The following is a 13,881-nucleotide window of genomic DNA, read 5'->3' on the forward strand; positions in this document are numbered from 1 at the left end:
AAGGAGGCCAGGATTGTGATACGCTCTGTGTACCCTGTATAGCTGCAGTGCGTCACGCAGAGGTTGGCCAGGGCCAGTGGCTTTCTTCCAAGGTGTATGGCCACATTCAGCAAAGCTCAGGTTTCTCCATAAGCATGCTCAAATCCCATAGACTTTGTTACATCTTAGAAGTTATTAAGTACATACTAAACCCTAAGGTCCATAAATGCTTTACAGCACTGGGCCTTTTATAACTTGCATGAGTTACCGCTATGATTCACTATGGGATCAGAGCAGCCACATCGGGGTATAAGAAAACAGGGTATTTCTCCATGACTTATTTTTAAATGGAAAAAACTAATAGGAAACAATTTGTGGTGTTTTTAAATTATCATCATTTTTCTAGGTTTTCTAGCACAAATTTGTAAACAAGATTTTCTGGGGAAAATCTGATGATGTGATTGAGCTGGTCAAAAGTGACAGAAGTAGTTCTTCTCCCCTTCGTCACCTGATAAACAGCACTGTAAAGCTCAGTGGGGAGAACTCACAGCTTTTGGGAAAGTAAATCTTTTGAGAAAAGAATCAGGAAAAAAGAAAAAAAAAACATCTAAGAGAGTTATATTTGAGATTTCAGTTGTCTGAGTGGAAAAATGCTGTCTTAGGTATTCCGGTATCAGAGGCAAAGTGCTGGAAACAAAAGAATTGTCAAAGGTATGTTGCTAAAGCTGCACAACATGACAGAAAACTATTGGTGAGATTTGTATCCTTGCGTCTCTTCTACACGCAGGTTTTGACTGACTTTGGTTTTCATGACAATGGAATTTTTCCTCCCTAGGATGGAAAGTAGGAACCTCTTCCTAAGCCTATTGCTCTGCTACAGTTTGCTCAGAGCTGCCAATTCTCATATGGTAATTGAAGAGAAGACAGAATGCGACGTGTCAAGGAGCAACAAAATGAATCTCCAAGATGTCCCAGCCATCTCTATAGTAGGTTAGTAAAATCTGCCATTTGGTGCCAAATTAACAAGATTTGCAGAAAATACAACTGTCAATTAATATGGATTATTTTGATAGCTTACTGCAACATTGCAATTTCATACAAATGCCTTAGTGGTATGCAGAACTGCAGTGGGAATGCAGCCACAGCATCCAAGAATGGCAATGTGGCAAACCACAGTTTAGAGTAAAAAAAAAAAAAAAAAGAAAAAAAAATCAGACAACTTATTTTAGTTTTACAGATTTCACTTCAGGTCCTATCATACTCTAAGTCTTTTTATATTGAAGAGAAGTGTGTTTCCATTAATATAGGCATTAATCTTCCTTTGAAAGTCTAGTGCAAATAGAAAAAGTGAACATAACTTTTTTTTTTTAGGACCTGCTCTTGTGGCAGAGAAATCAACAGTTCTCTAAAGTATTAATATAACCTCAATTTACCTGTGTGCTAAGCGATCCTTAACCAGGGGAAGAAAAGAGCACTGCAAGGGACAGCCTTGCAGGTCATCTATTTATCCAAGACAGGACCAGCTATGTCCCTGCCTTTACTGGCAGGTGACCATCTGTCCTGTTAGGAAAAACCTTGTTAGGGCAATGCTTAACTCTTTTCTTGACAAAATTTTTTCCTAGTGTGTGCCCTAACTCTTTCAAATGTTATTTAAGCCAACTTTTTTCTTTCAAGAAACTTACGGGTATTTGGGGATAATTAGCTGCAGAACATCATAACTGTGTCAAAATTTTAATAATTCAAAAAAAATACAGCTTCTCTTGTTTAGCCCCTTTCTACAGGTTTTTAGGACTTTTGCTTAAGATAGGAAACCAAGCTGCTTTGTTTCCTGCGTTTTCTCTACACTCTTGCTCAAGACAATGTTGCTTTAAGGAGAAACAGTTGCACCCCACATGCCTGTCCAATGAAATCTGAACCTCTGAATCCTGAGTTAACTCAAGGTTGTTTAACTCCAAGTTTATTAAAGCTTGTGCTGTTCTGCAGCCTCCCAGGCCATATCATTTCATGGTCCTTGTGATCCTAGATGCCTTCGGTCTCACACTTTCAATAATATTTTTATTCCAGTTAAAATCAGAGATATAAAATACATTCCCTTCAGCTGATTTCTCTATCTTCTCGCAAAAATGCGCCCATGCCTTAAACATGGCAGCTAGGCTATGTCATACCAACTGCTTTGCCAACAGACATCCAAGATAGCAAAAATCCCCTAAGGCTGTCAGATCCTTTTGCTTTGGATGGTTCGGCAGTGCCTCACAGAAACCCTTCCTCCCTCTCTGCCCCATCTGGTTGTCTGCAAGAGACACCTCCTCCCGCAGGCGCAGAGCATCCCTGTATCCTCCCCACTCCGTGGTGAAGCCTGGCTACGCTGCTTTCCCATTTTATAGTCAACAGAGAGACCAAGCTATTAGCCAAGGTAAGAAAAGAAATCCACAGCAGACTAAGAGGCTGAATCTAAGCAAACAGCATAACCTCCAGCTCACCTTTACACTCGTTCTTCTCCTACATGCATACAAACAGAACCAACATTTGATGCTGAAAATGCAAGAATAACTCAAAAGAGCAGATCTTGGCATAACACTCACCTCTTCTGTAGTCCGCTTGTCTTGGCTGACTATTCCAGAAAGGAAAATACAGATGCAAAACCCACTGTAACACTGCTGGCCAGGGCTGCGCTCACTTTCTTGGGGCACGAGGCATTTCCAGAGGTATCCCAAGGCCTTTCTGCAGCCCACTTGTCCAAAGGCCAGAGGGCAGTCTGATCCTCCACTCCCCACACCTAAAGAAAATTGAAAAAATACAAAATAAGTAATAAAACTGAGACAAATCATTCCTCTTTTTCTCATTCAATAGAATCTGACCTAAGTTTGGAAATAGTTTATTCTGGAGCTGAAATGGCACATGCTCAAACCTTTCTGGGTTTTATTTCAGACATCCAGTAGCCACATTACCTCTATCACTTATTAACTAAAATAATTGAATTATAACTTGATAAACTAAATATAAGTTAATCAAAAGCATGCATTAATGCATGGCATACGCAAAGCGTTTGAAGGTCCCTAGCCGTGACCTTTCAAATGGGTGGAGAAAGAAGGTGCAGGAGAAAGGACACGCGCTGACATTGTTTTGGCATTCAGGTTACCAGACCGAGGGACCTTCCAGCCCTGCTGATACCTCCCGCTGCGAGCAGGAGGGTGACAGCAGGTCTCATCATTTTCACTGAAGTGAGCTGGGAGGAAGGTCACTTGCCTCACTCCAGCGTACTATGAGACATAACTGGAGGCCCATCCTTTTCCCCTGATTTTTGCCAGGTTGTGTGCATTATGCAGCAGTGGGATGAAGAAGTGGAGCCGTGGCCTTCATGGCGCTGGGTGCTGAAATGAGTGGGAAGAGTTGCTAGAGGGAGAGAGAATGCCTTGGAGACAGTCCTGCGGAGGATGGAAACAGGTCGAAACTAATGCAAACAGGGGAAAGGAGCTGGAAAAAGCAGCCAGACAGAAGGAGGAAGGGCAGGCGCAGAGGTGGCTCCTCCAGCGCTGCCACCGTTCCCTCTGCCTGCAGCCCCAGCAAAACCCCTGCAACACTCGGGGGGGGGGGATGAAGCCGCACGTGGTAATATTTATAACAACAACAGTGTCATGGCAAAAGGTTGACAGGCTGGTCTTTCCCATCACTGCCACAGAAACAATTAATTTAGAGCAAATATTAAGAGAGTGTTTAAATAACCACAGCCTCCTCTCCCTTCCTGATACTGTCAATTTCTTTACGATTTATCAGTTATAATTTGCCACGCTGATTTACATAGTCTATTTTTGTATAAACTAACAGCAAAATTTCTTGTCAGCTTGACTTAAACATTTTGGATTGAGCTCCCTATCTCAGTGACATTTTCTTATACAAGGTCCTGTTCCTTCTGGTCGGCTACACAGAACAGAGATGAAGGCACTCGTGTTACAGCTCAGTTTTTAAATGTTGCTGTAGCCACACTTGAGTAATAAAACTCATTTGCAATCAGCTGTTTACACACCTGTCAATCACAATGCTCATGGTATCAAAAGATGATATGTCTGGCTCAAATTCAATAAAACCCGAGGCTGGAGTTGAATCACATCTTAAAAGGTAAGCAGAGGATTTACTAGCATCAACTAGTAAAACACGCAATCATCTAATTAATACATGCTTTCTATAGCACTTCAAATCACAGTTGTATCAACAGGGGTTAGAGGTGGGTATTATCAATATTTTCACAAGCCTGTATTACATTTTCCCGTATTGTCACAGATGAGATTTGTAAGGAGCTGGTCAGTTGGGCAGCTGTTGAAAACACGGTAGGTAGAGCGTGAGGAATATGAGATTAGAGGCCAGCTGGGAAAAGCAGGTGTTTTACCCAACCCAGAGGAACTGTAGAAGAGACAATTACAGCACTCACCTGTCAAAAAAAGCATCTCTACATTTCCCTCTCATCTGTCCACTGGGCATCATTTTCTTCTTTACTGAATTCCCTGGAATAATTAAAGTGCATTTACATTATGCTAATGTTTAAATCAGTTTAATGACATCATACACCCTTTAACTGAATGTTTTCAAAACAATTTTATAGGCAAAGCAATGCAGACAATCCTGTACAATTGTGCTATAGAAAGTTAAATTAATGTAGAATTAAACGGCTTGCAAGCATCTTGTTTACCATCAGAAAGTTTCAAAGGGCAGTATAACAAAGCCAACATTATCTGCTAGCTGGAACTGGATCTAAACCATTAATCCTAGTTAGTGCAATGCCTTTTTTAAGATGTGCTCTTATTAAGTGACAATAACTTTACATGCTTGAAGTATAGTTTTTCCTCCCAGAGTTTCTTAAAGATGTATAACCCTAACTGTAATCATGCAAGGATAATAAATGAAACCCTCCAAAACAGCCCAGAACGTGTATTCTTCATTCTGTGATTCTGTAAATCCTGGCAATTATTAAATATTCAAAAAGATATGGATAGCAAATACTGGAATAGACAAGGAGCCACCATTCATCAGTGGGCGTATGTAAATTTTTTATCCCAATCATTCATTACACACAGGTAGTGCTTATTACAAACCCCCTGCACACAGAAAAAGGTATCAAAAATACCGTAACAGCTTAGTGAGCTGGGAAGTGTCTCACTTTCACAGTCTTGCTGTGTTAGATCCCAAGACAAGTCTTAGTCATGGAGTTTATATATAGTAATAAATAGCATTAGAGCTGATATGATAATAACAACAACAACTGCAATAAATGCTATTAGCCCTCAAGGGATAAAATGAGGAAGTTCACAAATACTAGTGATTTGATCTAAAGAGAAAAAAGAAAGTTACATCAGGCATAGTCTGAACACCCCCCCTAAATTCACCAGATCCAAGATTCAACTGTATGAATATTCACAAACCTTTCAAAGCTACAGGCGCATTAATGAAACACCTTTGCAAGGAACATTTTGTAAAACAAGATAGTAGGTGAAAAAGGAACAAAGAACTGAAGAATGAAAGGTGGCATCATACAGATGAAGAGTTTATGCCAAATCAGCAAAGAGGTTTTTGCTTGTGAAAACCACCGTACACTTGTTAATTGCTGCCAAAATTATGCAGGTAACACCACCTTTTAGCAGAAAAAAATATGGACTTCTAAAGGTTTTTCCTATTTTTGTTCATGTGACTAATGCGCATAAGTACCCCCATCTTTTACAGAGATCTTTAATTTTATTTCTCTGAAATTATTTTCCTTGTTCGTATCTGACCTTGTTCGTATCTGACCGAACAATGTATAAAAAAGCCCTCCTGAAATACAAAACAGTGTTTTTCCACTCCGCACAAGCAACAATGACGGCACGAGTCCAGACACGCTATGTGTAAGTGAGGACGGCTCCTGGAGATGAATGTCTTCCCTGCAAAACATACGGTGATGAGGTGGCAATGCAGGTTATCTGCCTTCTCTCGCACAAAAATAGTACTAAGCATCTCAGTTAAATTACATGTGCTGTAAAACTGATTTAATATTATGTTGTGCTATTCTCTTTGAAGATTTAACTAAAAGATCCCAGCAAGTCAGCAGGAAAGAAGCAGAAAACAAGAAATCTTCCAAGGTAGGAGGCTGTTCAGAAAACATCGTTGAATTAGAATGGTTTATTACTTCTATAGTTTTCCTCTGTGCATTCATTTGCAAGGCTTTTACAGCCATTCCCCAATATAAATAATTTACATCCAGTTTGAAGCTCTAAATACTGTAAAAACAGATGCAAAACATTACTGGTGGAAAGAAAACTCTCTGATCTTAGATTAGTTAGATGTTATTGTTTGGGTTTGGGGAGTCTTGTTGGTTTTGATTTTGCTTTTGTTTTTTACAGTCCTCTCACACAAAAGGTACTTAAACCTTGAACTGGTTTAAGTACTTGTAAAACTATTTAGGCATCCGCCATAAAGAGGTATCATTCCCAGTCACACCATGTGGGTTAATGGTACAGGCTCTGCAGCCCAGAGGCACAAACTCACTATCTGCTGATTTTTAACTGTAGGTGCCAAAAAAATTAAAGTAGAAGCGTACAAAGAAGTTGGTATTTGGTTGAAAATGTTAACTAGTAATTTTATCAGATCAGTAGATTCAGATTGATAGATTTCCTTAATGTGATGTTACCCATAGATCTCGAATGTGAAGTATTACATGGGCCGGACTCCTATATTTTAAAGATTGTCTAGAAGAATAGAAAATAGCATTTTTACTTTATTTTTAATATGTCATGATAGCCATTTATAGCCAAACCAGTCATTGCTGCAACCAGAAACATTTAGAGCTTCTCCTTTTCCTTTCTAATTGATGTCATGTGTGGTTAACCTTCCTTGAAACACTTCCTAAATTCACAGGATGACCCAGATTGAAAGGGGCCTCAGGACGTCATTTAGTTCCACCTTTGGCTCATAGCAGGACATTCCTGCAATCAAACTTTGTCAAAGTATTTTGGCTTAAAAGCTCCTAAAGCGCTTAGAGAACACAGAACAATTTACCTCAAAATCGAAACTCCTGAGAAACTACCAAGTTAAAAAAGTGCATAGGGTCCCTGTAGCTGGAGGGCTCGAGAGACCTCTCCTGGGTCCCAGGCACATGCTGATCAACCCAAAGTTTTCCACCTTTCTGAATCGCAGACAGAGAAGCAGCACTCCTTGGGTAGCCCAAGAGATCTTTTTCAGCTCACTTACCTGTGTCTGCAGTTAAGGATTCCCATGCACAAATCCAATGTACAAAGGATTACCGAGCTCTAAAGGCAGCTTGACAAACCAACCATGCAAGGTAGAGCATTGCCAAGTCACGTCCCCTCTCTCTCAGCCCGCAGCTCATGAAACGAAGTGGGTACCAGCCCCGCAGACTGACAGGGAGGTTTCACTCTTTCATTTGAAAAGTTTGGGAATCCAAGAGTAATTCCTTACTTTGTTCTACCAATAACGTCGTTGTCTTTGCAGATTCTTGTGTCCCTTTCTTCACTGCTGCCACATTCTTCCCTACAGAGCATTTCCCAATGTTCTATCCAGTCATATTTCTAATGCTCAAAATATGGGGCTCATGAGATTTACCATTTTGCTCGGTAGGTTTGTCTCAAGCCAGCATTTCCCATGATCCAGTCCCACCACAGATTGCTACTAATATAGGTCTCACTGCTAGCAACCACCTACTCATCTCAAGCCAGAAGTTCCCATGGTTCACTTTCTTTGCACCTATGCTTTATTCTGACCCATACTCATTTTACGTTTATATGAATTTTGATGTTTTTTCTTCTAGAAAAAAGCTGAACTGAAAACATCTCAAAAAACAAGGCCCACACCAGCTGCTGACTGCGTGCCGAACTTCAAAACCTGCAAACCACACTTGAATTCATGTTGTAACTACTGTGCTTTGTGCAAATGCCGAATTTTTCAGACCATCTGCCAATGTCTAATGTTAAACCCAAAGTGTTCACTCAAACTGGGAACACAATAAGGCTTCTGTCTTTCATTAGCTTCTCAAGTGTATATTTCAAACTGCCCCATGTGTACAGCAATCAAAGTAGAGAGCTTTGAAGCTGGCAGCTTGGATTTGCCCCTCTTAAAATTAAGTGGACAGTATTTTTTTTCTTCCCCATGGGGTTAATGCTATCATAAACAGGATGTTTTTTCAGGGAGCAGACAACCAGGGAGATTGACATTGAACAACTATTTTTAGCAAAGCTGACCTGCATTTTAAGAACAATTCTGAGTTCTTGTTGGTTTGGGTTTTTTTTGGTTTTGGTTTGTTTTTTTTTTTCTTTGGTTTGGGATTTTTTTTTTTTGTTTTTTGAAGGGTTATATTAACCACAGACTGCAGTATTGCCTAACCGGCACCACAAAACCTGCACCAACGGCACACTAACGGCCACACTAAAACAGGACTGGTTAATCCAGTGAGGGACCAAAGCCTGGATTTGCCCACAAGGACAGCACAGCACCAACTTTCAGCACAGCCAAAATATCATGCTGAAAATGCAGGTATCAGGGTTATCCCTTTTCACACATTCAGCAAAAATCAGGACAAGAATTTACATAGGTTATCCTACCTGAAAAGACAGACCCAAAACAATAGGGCAATTTTTTAATCATTCCCAGCTGAGCATCAGTACATCCACCTCCAGGGTTTTTAATCATTCTACCAGTAACCAGTATCTCCAAGGTGTATAATAATAATACATTCAGGGTTCAAATATACATGTATCTGTGCCTCACGACTTAAAAATCAGAATTTTTTCCCCAGCCGTATCCATAGGAGTTGAGTCCTCAGCCCTTCTCCTGCTGTCAAGGACATAGTGCATATAGAGCCCAAAAGCAGGAACACCTATCCAGAACTCTGAGGAAGAAAGGAAAGATCAGCAAAAAAATAAATGTGTATCCCACATGTACATCTTGAAGAAAACTATTACAAGCAATCAATCCCTCCTTCTTTGCCCATTCTTACTACGGGCAACTCCCAGCATCTACCCCAAGCATGAATTTAGGTGGCAATCTCCATGTGCTGCATGCAACCAGTGACCACAGGAAATAAAAAATTATCGAATGCTGTACCAACCCTTAAAGGCTCAGAAACATCTCTGAAGGTATGGATGAAGCTAAAGGCAGCAGCAAACAGGTATCTAGAAGACATCTTTCTCTTGTTCTTGAAGCTTCTTTGCCTTAATCTTGAGTTATCCAAGATGGCACAGGAGGAAATGCCCTCTTGGTTAAATTACCAGGAGAGATGTGGGAGGTCACAGGAGAGCAAGGAGGGAGCAGACCCAGAAGCTGTCCCCAACATTGAAGACTCTTCATCTGCCAGACTCCAGCTCTTCCTTTTCACCTCCTCTGTTCTGTATCTGCAACGTTCCTCTCCCCCACTCCTGTACACTCTTTTTTCTTCTGTGGGCCTTTCTTGATTTTAGTATTTTCCCGTCATCCCACTGCTGTTGCCAGTCACCACAGGATCCATGTGCACTCCCAGGGCTAAAACCACATCTTCCATGTTCCTGCACCTGCCTGCTAGATGACTGCACCAGTGTCCCTACCAATGCTCTTTAGCTTTCACAATCAAATATTTTCTAACCATGAATTTCTAATCCCAATCCTGAATTTTCTTATGCTCTGTGCAGGTCTAACTGAGAGGAAATTTCTTTACTGATTTATTTCTAAGCACAGCTGAGGGCTACAAAAATCTTTTAGGCAGGCAAAGACGATACAGATGACACTCTAATGACACTCAAGCCATATGAACTTTTTTTCTTCTAATAACCAATCCAAAGCCCAGAGCTCAAAACATAGGTCAGATGTTGACAGAAATGTTTGTTCGTCTTAAAGATATATATAGATGACATTAATCTAAGAAAGAGCCCAAATGCTGACAGGATGTCATTGTGTTCCTTGTATTTTATAAAATACATTGGCTGTCATATATGATGCAAGCTTGAATTCTTTTAAATGTACATAAGTATGTCTTTTAATCAGATATCCTGGCTCAGGAATCTGTAAGCCATTCAGTTATGATAAAAAGAGGATGAGAAGGAAGAATGATACATCACAATGGGCTTAGGAAACAGAATTTGGCCCCTTCTATTACTAGGGAAAGATGTAGGTTCCCATCAAGTTGTTTCAAAATTCTTGTAACTATAAGAAATTGTCCTTGGTTGACACTAAAGTCACATCAATAATCACACAACAACTTCTCATGTGGAAACAATATCATTTTCTTACCAGAAAGTCCAGCTGGTCAGCAAAATTGTATTTTCCCAGAGTGGAGGAGAGAAGGAGAGACAGAAATCAAACAAACAGCTGTTCTCTAGACAGCAGCTCCCACTCCGGCTTTGCAGAATCACAGAATGGTTGAGGTTGGCAGGGACCCCTGGAAGTCATCTGGTCCAACCCCCTGCTCAAGCAGGGCCACCTAGAGCTGGTTGCCCAGAACCACGTCCAGACAGCTTTTGAATATCTCCAAGGAGCGAGACTCCACGACCTCCCTGGGCAACCTGTGCCAGTGCTCAGTCACCCTCGCCATTAAAAAAAAAAAAAAAGTGTTTCCTGATGTTTGACTCTCTCCTACTGGAGACATGTCCATGTCTCTCTTGTACTGGGGAGCCCCACACTGGACACAGCACTCCAGGTGTGGCCTTAGCAGTGCTGAGCAGAGGGGAAGGATCACCTCCTTGACCTGCTGGCAACAGTCCTCCTAACGCAGCCCAGGACACCATTTGCCTTCTTTGCCGCAAGGGCACGTCGCTGGCTCATGTTCAACTTGGTGTTCACCAGGACCCCCGGGTCCTTTTCTGCAAAACTGCTTTCCAGCTGGGTGGGCCCCAGCACATATTCTTGCATGGGGTTGTTCCTCCCCAGGTGCAGGACTTTGCACTTCTTGAACTGCATGAGGTTCCTGTCAGACCATTTCTCCAGATTGTCAATGTCCCTCTGGACGGCAGCATGATCCTCTGGTGTATCAGCCATTCCTTCCATTTTGTGTCACAGGCAGACTTGCTGAGGGTACACTCCGCCCCATCATCCAGATCATTAATGAAGATCTTAGCCACAGCTTGTGGCTGTCAGCTAAGGAAATGGAAAGTGCCAAGACCCACAATGAGGAGCGAGAGACATGGAAGCTGAACCAGCGAAGTGCAGGATGGTGCCTGTATGCAATGAAGGAGAAGGAAAGATCCTTTCCTATGAGAACGAGGGTATTTGTTTTTCACCACATATGCACATAGTTTTTAATATAGCATTTATATATAGTGCATTTTGACAAATTTGATTTATTAATAAGCCTTTTTTGTAACTGGAATTTATTAGAAAGAGGTTATGCTTTCCTTGCCATTCATCTATCACACCAAAGAATATATATAATCAAGTACTCTGAAATTATTAGCCTTAGTGACTTTACTTTTCTGGTAGAGATCGTGTTGCATGAAGTATTGATAGGATACAGAAATCAGCAAAACATGTACACCTAATAGTTGCTTCCTGTATTTAGTTTGAACAGATATTTGTATCGAGGAGTTGTTTGTAAGAGTAAGAGTTCCCTAAGGGACCTATCTGAATTGTCATCAGCACACACACATGGTAAAACATATGCATGACAAAGATGGAGTGTTTCATCTTTAGTTGTCACGTACCAAAATGTCTCCACTGAAAACTTATTGCAATTCAGGCTTAGAGACAGACCCAGTAAATGCTCTATGACAGAGTAATTTTGCTCCTAGAGACTAATGGAGATTTTACCCTAATTACAGCTTAGTAGGATTAAGCACAAATAAATCGCTATTAGCTTTTCCAAATATTGCCTATCTTGTGTGAATTTAAAACAGATATTGTATTTTCCCATCCAAAGTCCTGACTTGATTGCTTATTGTCACACCCAAAGACTACAAAATCCAAGTTTATCCTGGTGGATAAAACAAATGGTAGAATTAACATCTTAATGACTATACCAAACTAACTAAATACCTCATAGTTTTCCAGGCTAATTACCAAAACTGTCTGGGAGACCCCAGATGGAAAACAACCAACTCCTCGTATCAGTCTTTGGGATCTTCTCAGAGAAGGAAAGATTTGATGGAAAGCAGAACAACTTTTTCCAAGTTCTACCGATGAGTCAACAGCATCTGTGATGCTGCTTTGGCTGAGGGTTATGAAAGATTCAGTAAAGTCCCTTTGAGATGCAGAGATAGTGCTAACCTCGTGATGAAATTAATTGTAGGGGAACCAGATGGAGATTTGTATAACCAAACTGAAGAGTCAAGGAAGAACGTGTACATGCCACGCCCAAAGCTGACTCTGTGGAAACTCTTATTTTACAGTGCAAAAATTACATCACCTTAGTCCTATGGCAAACGTGCTTCTCAGACTATTGTGGGACACACTATTCGAGAGATACTGCAGTCCTGAGGTCACTCACGGTATGGGTGTAGACATTAAATGACATCCAAGGCCAATGCAAAAAAGCATTAAATCATAACGTTTTTCATCAAAGCATTTCAAGTTGAATTAGACCATTCTATGGCCAGAAGTGACTCTATAAACACACTGAATAGACCAATTCAGCATTTGTTCACATCCAGCGTCCTATTGAACTCAGAGACATGGCTGTGAGTTGCAGAATCAGGGCTGAAAAAGAAAATCATTAAAAACGGACTCCCCTAACAAATGCATGAGCACTTCACATTTTTTTCTGTCTACTTCTGAGCTCTGAACTGTTGCCCTTCTGGACAGCCTTCTCCACACAGCTATCTCCAACACACAGAGGGAAACACGTGGGATGGGCTGCTATGGCTACTGCTTTGCAAAATCCCAACTGCCACTGTAATACCTGGAACAGATTGGTCACAGACAATTTCCAAAACTGAAAGTGCACAGCAAACAGCTACTCATTTCCAAGCAGAAACATAATCTTAGATTTTTGTAGTACATTTAATAGTTGAAAAGAAATAATTGCTTCCTGTGTCAGATGCAAACCACCTCAACTGCTGCATGCTTTTCTAACCGTGGGGATGAGACAAAGTCCCATGTCACTTTTGATGGGCACCCCAAAGGCAGCCCCCAGTGATGTCCCCAGTCTGCTAAAGGCTACAGTTCGCAAGTCACAACGTAGTCATAATAATGCATCACAGGTGGGTGTCACCAGTGGGCCCACACATGGGCAGTGCTGAATCGCAGCCCTCTGAGCAGTTCTTTTGTCTCTGTTCATACAATCTCCGCTCTGGGCTGTTTCACCTTTCCTTTTGCCAGTATCCAGACTCCACTAGGTATTTTTCAATGGCATCATCAGCTCCCGTCAATGCAGATGTAGCACAAAGCAGGGGAACACACACAATAGACCCGCAATGCATTTCCTCACTCTTAGTAGCTCCTTAAGCCTGTAAAATGGAAGCAAAGTCTTGTGGCTCCTCACTCAAGTTAGTTACACAGCCAGCTACAGGACCTGTGGTAACATCCCAGAGCTCACAGCATGCCTAATGCCATTCTTGAACAATGCAACAAAAAAGACACCACCTGCTCCAGAAAGCTACGGATTAGAGATCCTGAGACGTTCTGCTGATAACTTCTCTAACATGCTTTAAAAATGCTCCTGATTTCTTCACATCCAACAATATATTGAGGATCGTGAAGTCAGCAGGAGCTTGCAGCTCTGTTGTTGATTAGCTATTTCCAGTACATTGAACAACTGTGAGAGTAGTTTTATACCTAGACAGGATTTGGCAGAATTTTCTTCCCCTTCCCCAGCAAATTACCCTGATCTGGGGGCCAAGGCACCCAAACGTCAGTCTGGCATGCCAGGATAGTTTAGGTTTTTCTGGTCCTCCAGAATCAACACAGGTATTTTCTGCTTCTTGCACAGTTATATTTGAAGGAGCTGAGAAGAGGGATATG

At 41.2% G+C, this 13,881-nt stretch overlaps 1 protein-coding gene across 1 annotated transcript; it reads left to right on the top strand.

Annotated features, from left to right (window-relative positions):
• Positions 1 to 788: 788 nt before the first annotated feature.
• On the top strand, positions 789 to 7,969 carry ASIP (agouti signaling protein). The gene is made up of 3 exons (XM_072879535.1): positions 789 to 969; positions 6,025 to 6,086; positions 7,772 to 7,969. The coding sequence occupies exons 1-3, from the start codon at positions 789 to 791 to the stop codon at positions 7,967 to 7,969; spliced, it is 441 nt and encodes a 146-aa protein (XP_072735636.1).
• The last annotated feature ends 5,912 nt before the right edge of the window (positions 7,970 to 13,881 follow it).

Source organism: Ciconia boyciana, chromosome 14, assembly GCF_034638445.1.
Source record: "Ciconia boyciana chromosome 14, ASM3463844v1, whole genome shotgun sequence".
NCBI classification, from domain to species: Eukaryota; Metazoa; Chordata; class Aves; order Ciconiiformes; family Ciconiidae; genus Ciconia; species Ciconia boyciana.